Below are 6,838 nucleotides of genomic sequence, written 5' to 3' on the forward strand. Positions count from 1 at the left end.
AGTGACAGAAACACCATTGACACAGACAATGCACCAGATCATTACTAAGGAATTAAAAACAGAGAGTCACATAGAGGGGATTCATGTAAAACACTACACGGGGGACAGTGACAACATCACCAGTGGCACTCATAGTAAGAGCTTATTATTTCACCAGTGACAATTCATGCGTTAAAAACACAGTAAACATTACTAATCACAAAATATAAAAAACAAGTTACAGAAAAGTTAGCAAAATACAAATACAGAAGACAGATAGCAGTGACATGAGCAGGAGTGGCATAAAGTTCACGATGTCTGAGAAGTAATAGAGCAATGGAAAGCTACAGGATAGCAACACGAGTGGGGGGCAAAGGGGGGAGGGCACTAGGGGGGGATTGGGGTGTCAGTACAAATAAAATTCTCAATTACCGGTACAATATGCAGAAGGCACAGACGGGGCACCAAAAACAATTAGTTACAATGTCACCAGTGGTGATTTCAAGCATTTCAGTGCACAAAGTAGTAGTACTAGCAGTAGACTCCATAAGCAGTCACAAATACTGTCGTGACAACTTCACGGGTGACAGCACAACATCAAGAGGGACCTTACTGGTGGCCCGTGTAAGGGATCGTTATAATATCACCAGTGGGCTAAAACACTGACACTGTGACCAATAACTGACTGTACAAATGCAATAATTTCACTCGTAAGGAGAAGTCAGCAAAAGTTTGTGGAAACGATCACGAGTGACAACACCGAGGGAGCAGGCAGAGACAGCAGAGGCAGGTCAAAAAGCATTGGCATGATCACACACAATGTGCAAACGTTTTAATGACATTGTCATGAGTGGGGACAGAAGTGACAGATAGGGCACTGAGAACAGGTAAAGTTTTACTGATATTGTCATGAGTGGGGATAGTAGTAGCAGACAGTACAATTAATGCAGAGGAAAGTTGGAGATACGTTGTTATGAATGGGACAGGAGTGACAGACAGGACACTGAAAGCAGGGAAAGTTTCACTGATATTGTCATGAGTGGGGGCAGAAGTTACAGAAAGGACAGCTTGAGTGCAAGCTACATTTTCAGTGATAATATCATGAGTGAGGAAAGGTGACAGGACACTGAGTGCAGGGAACGTTTGTCATGAGTGGGGACAACAGACAGGACACCGAGTGCAGGAACAAAGCTGAAATGACATTGTCATGAGTGGGGACAGAACTGAAATACAGGACACTAAGTACAGGGGAAAGTCTCAGTGATAGTGTCACCAGTGGGTGCAGATGTGACAGACAGGACACTGAGAGCAGGGAAAGTTTTAGTGAGACTGTCAGGAGTGGGGACAGAAGTGGCAGACAGGACACTTAATGCAGGGGAAAGTTTGAGAGACTTTGTTATGAATGGGGATAGAAGTGGCAGACAGTTAAAGGATTCAGTGATATTTTCATGAGTGGGGACAGAAGTGATAGACAGGAGGACATTGAGGGCAGGGGACGTTTTAGTGATATTGTCATGCATGGGGACAGAAGTGACAGACAGGACACTGAGTGCATGGAAAGTGTTAGTGATATTGTCACCAGTGAAGAAAGAAAGTAATGGAGAGGACACTGAGTGCAGGGAAAGTTTTAGTGATTTTGCCATGAGTGGGGACAGAGGTGATAGAGAGGACACTGCTGGGGAACAATATTTCCAGGAGTGGGGACAGAGGTGACAGGCAATAAGTGCAGGGATAAGTTTCCATGGGTGGAGACAGAAGTAGTAGAGAGGACACTGAGTGCAGGGAAAGTTGTAATGAGTGGGGACAGAAGTAATAGACAGGACACTGAGTACATGGAAAGTTTGAGTGACATCGTCATGAGTGAGGACAGAGGTGGCACACAGGACACTGAGTGGCATTGTCATGAGTGGGGACAGAGGTGACAGACAGGACACTGAGTGCAGGGAACGTTGAGTGACATTGTCATGAGTGAGGACAGAGGTGACAGACAGGACACTCAGTGGGAAGGTTTGAGCGACATTGTCAAGAGTGGGGGCAGAGGTGACAGACAGGACACCGAGTGCAGGGAAAGTTTGAGTGACATTGTCATGAGTGGGGACAGAGGTGTTAGACGGGACACTGAGTACAGGGAACGTTTCAGTGATATTGTAATGAGTGGGGACAGAGGTAATAGAGGGCACACTGAGTGCAGGGGAACAATATTTTCAGGAGTGGGGACAGAGGGGCAGGCAATGAGTGCAGGGAAAAGTTCCCATGAGTGGGGGCAGAGGTAGTAGAGAGGATACTGAGTGCATGGGAAAGTTTGAGTGGCATTGTCATGAGTGGGGACAGAAGTAATAAACAGGGCACTGAATGCAGGGTAAAGTTTCAGAGATATTGTCATGAGTGGGGACAGAAGTGGCAGACAGGGCACTGAGCGCAGGGAAAGTTTCCATGAGTGGGGACAGAAGTAATAGACAGGACCCTGAGTGCAGGGAAGGTGTTTGTGACATTGTCATGAGTGAGGACAGGGGTGAGAGACAGGACAGGGGGTGCAGGGAAAGTTTCCATGAGTGGGGACAGGGGTGACAGACAGGACAGGGGGTGCAGGGAAAGTTTCCATGAGTGGGGACAGGGGTGACAGACAGGACAGGGAGTGCAGGGAAAGTTTCCATGAGTGGGGACAGGGGTGACAGACAGGACAGGGGGTGCAGGGAAAGTTTCCATGAGTTGGGACAGGGGTGACAGACAGGACAGGGGGTGCAGGGTGACTTACCTGCAGTATCCAGTGGAAAGTCTCCCCCACCAGTGGGAAGCCCATAGAGCCTTTAGGAATGGGCAGCTTGCAGCTCTTGTCCCGGGTGGCCGCCCAGCGCAGTTGCCAGAGTTGCTGGGACACAGCGAGGAGAAGAGCCACGGAGACCAGGCAGGCGGCGAGGGTGGTCAGCACCGACACCAGATCAAAGCTATCAAACAGCATGGCGAGCCGGCCGGGGGAGCGGAGCCGGGAGGAGGAGGAGGAGGAGGAGGAGGAGGGAGCCGGGCTCAGCAGCACCTGGAGGAGAGGCAGAGCGGAGCGTCAGTCATCCCTGTGTACAGTACAGCAGTGTGTGAGCTCCAGGTACCAACACTCTGCTATATATAGAGGAGGGGAGGATACTCACTACTCCCCCCACCCTCCCTCCTACTACACTGCTGGAGGCGGAGAGACTCTGGAGAGCTGCTACTACATCTACCGACTACAACCACTGACAGCTCCCACCACTACTACTACCCCCAGTATACTACAGGGATAGCTGCTACTACATCTACCGACTACAACCACTGACAGCTCCCACCACTACTACCCCCAATATACTACAGGGATAGCTGCTACTACATCTACCGACTATAACCACTGACAGCTCCCACCACCACTACTACTACCCCCAATATACTACAGGGAGAGCTGCTACTACATCTACCGACTACAACCACTGACAGCTCCCACCACTACTACTACCCACAGTATACTACAGGGAGAGCTGCTACTACATCTACCGACTACAACCACTGACAGCTCCCACCACTACTACTACCCCCAATATATACTACAGGGAGAGCTGCTACTACATCTACCGACTACAACCACTGACAGCTCTCACCACTACTACCCCCAATATACTACAGGGAGAGCTGCTACTACATCTACCGACTATAACCACTGACAGATCCCACCACTACTACCCCCAATATACTACAGGGAGAGCTTTTACTACAGCTAACAACTTCTACCAACTACAACCACTGACAGATCCCACTACTACTACACCCAATATACTACAGGGAGAGCTGCTACTACATCTATAAACTTCTACCGACTACAGCCACTGCCAGATCCCATCACTACTACCACCCCCAGTATACTACAGGGAGAGCTACTACTACATCTACCGACTACAACCACTGACAGATCCTACCACTACTACTACCCCAGTATACTACAGGGAGAGCTGCTACTACATCTACCGACTACAACCACTGACAGCTCCCACCACTACTACCCCCCAATATACTACAGGGAGAGCTGCTACTACTTCTACCGACTACAACCACTGTCAGCTCCCACCACTACTACCCCCAATATACTACAGGGAGAGCTGCTACTACATCTACCGATTACAACCACTGACAGATCCCACCACTACTACACCCAATATTCTACAGGGAGAGCTGCTACTACATCTACCAACTTCTACCGACTACAACTACTGACAGATCCCACTATTACTACCCCCACTATACTACAGGGAGAGCTGTTACTACAGCTACCAACTTCTACCGACTACAACCACTGAGAGATCCCACTACTACTACACCCAATATACTACAGGGAGAACTGCTACTACATCTCCTTCAACTTCTACCAATTACAACTCCTGTCAGATGCTGCTACTACTACCCCCAATACACTGCTAGAGGGACATGAGCTGCTTCTACATCTCCCTAAACTTCAAACAACTACTACTCCTGTCAGATACCACTATTAGTACCACCAATTTACTGCCAGTGGAACATAGAGAGCTGCTACTTCATCTTCCCTAAAGTCTACCAAGTACTGCTTCTGCAAAGTATCATCACTACTACTCCCATTTACTACTAGAGAAACAGGGAGAGATGCAACTATATCTCCTTCAACATTTACCAACTACAACCACTGCTAGATCCCAATACTACTACCCCAAATATACTAGAGGAACATGAGGGGCTTCTACTACATCTCCTTCAACATCACCAACGACAACCACTGCCAGATCCCACTACCACCCCCAATTGACTGCTAGATAAACAGGGAGAGCTACTACTACATCTCCATCAACTTAAACCAAGTACAACTTCTGTCAGATGCTGCTGCTACTACTCCCCAATAAACTGCTAGAAGGACATGGAAAGCATCTACTATATCTCCCTTCACCCCTACCTACTATAACTCCTACGATATACCACTACTACCTCCAATACACTGCTAGAGGCAGAGAGACTCTAAAGAGCTTCTACAAGTTCTCATTTAACTTGTGCCAACTACAACTCCTTCCAGATACCACTGCTATTACCCCAATATACTGCTGGTAAAAATGCAGAGTTGCTACTACATCTCCTTCAACTCATGCCAACTACAACTACAGCCAGATCCCACTACTACTAACATCTGCCTGAACTTCTAACAACTGACTCTTGCCAGATCTCAATGCTACTACCCCCAATATATTGCTGGAGAAGTGTAGAGAGCTGCTACTACATCTACCTTATCTGCAACCAACCACTTGCCAGATCCCACAACTACTACCTTTTCTAGACTGCTACAGGAACATGGAGAGCTGCAATTACATCTCCTTCAGCTTCTACCAACTACAGCCACTGCCAGATTCCACTACTACTACCCCCAATATACTGCTGGAAGAACATAGAAAGCTGCTACTACATCTCCATCAACTTCAACACTTCAATCAACTACAACTCCTGTCCCATACTACTAATAACCCCCATACACTGCTGGATTTAGGGGAACATGGAGAGCTACAGTACTACTGTACATCTCCCTAAACTTCTACTAGCTTAAAACTCATGTCAAATACCACTACCACTACCCCAATACACTGATGGATGGGGGGGGGGGGGGCATGGAGAACTGCTTCTACACCTCCTGCAACATCTATAAACTACAACTCCTGCCAAGTACCACTATTACTAACCCCCCCCCCCCCCAATACATAGTAATGGTGGGGGAACATGGAGAGCTGCTACTACATCTCTCTGAGCTTCTTCCATCTACAATTCATGCCAGATACCACTACTACCCCTAATGTAATGCTGGAAGGGGGTAACTTCTTCTGACCATAAATGCTACTATTATCTCACTCAAAAAAGGGGTGCAGCATGCATCAAATAGTTATGTCATTTAACAGTTCTGTTGCAACAATAATGAGTCTGTGCTCCACAATTCCTAAACTAATAGCTAGAAGAAAAATCATCCTCTACTAGAGAGAAAGATGAACAGAAACTACTAAACATTGCATAAAGTTAGAGGTCACAGTGTATCATTTTAATTAGACATATTGAAACATTGTAGCAAAAATACTACATCAAATGTAAATACAAAGCTTTGTTTGTAGATCAAATATAGTATTTTTGCTACAATGTTTCAATGTGTCTAACCAAAATAATACACTGTGATCTCTAACTTTCTGCAATGTTTAGTAGTTTTTGCTCATCTCTATCTCTAGTAGAGGGTGTTTTTTTCTAGTCAATACTACCACAGTCATTAACATACTGATGGAAGTGGGGAGACCCTGAGGAACTGCTACTACATCTCCCTGAACTTCTACTGACTACAACTCCTGACAGAAACCACTACTACTACCCTAAAAACTGCTAGAGGTGGGGGAGCTGCACTACATCTCCATCAACTTCTGATAACCAATACTACCACTACTACCCCCAATATTTTCCTGGAAATGGGGGAATATACAGAGCTGCTACTACATCCCTATCAACTTTTACCAACTCCAAACACTGTCAAATACCTCTAGTACCTTCAACACATTTTGTAAGTGGGGTACATCTTCCTGAACTTCAGGAGCCCACTACTGCCCCTTTGAACATGGAGAGTTGCTACTATATTTCCTTGATCTTCTACCAGCTACAACTCCTGCCAGAATAAGATTACTATTCCCCCTGTTAGAGGTCTGGAGAAACATGAATATCTACAAATATATCACTCTGAACCTCTACCAACTACAATTTCTGCCAGATACCGCTACTACTACCCCAATAGACGGGTGGAGAAACATGAAGAGCTGCTAATATATCTCCTTCAACTTCCACCAACTACAACTCCTGC

At 46.5% G+C, this 6,838-nt stretch overlaps 1 protein-coding gene across 1 annotated transcript in view; it reads right to left on the reverse strand.

The window, feature by feature from the left end:
• CYP26B1 (cytochrome P450 family 26 subfamily B member 1) overlaps positions 1-3,071 on the reverse strand; it is a 59,592-nt gene extending 56,521 nt beyond the window's left edge. The window contains exon 1 of the mRNA XM_073611058.1: positions 2,735-3,071. Coding sequence (XP_073467159.1) covers positions 2,735-2,938 — 204 coding nt within the window. The 5' untranslated portion in view covers positions 2,939-3,071. The remainder of the gene's footprint in view (positions 1-2,734) is intronic.
• Between the last annotated feature and the right edge of the window lie 3,767 nt (positions 3,072-6,838).

Source organism: Aquarana catesbeiana, linkage group LG01 (assembly GCF_042186555.1).
Source record: "Aquarana catesbeiana isolate 2022-GZ linkage group LG01, ASM4218655v1, whole genome shotgun sequence".
Lineage (NCBI taxonomy): Eukaryota > Metazoa > Chordata > Amphibia > Anura > Ranidae > Aquarana > Aquarana catesbeiana.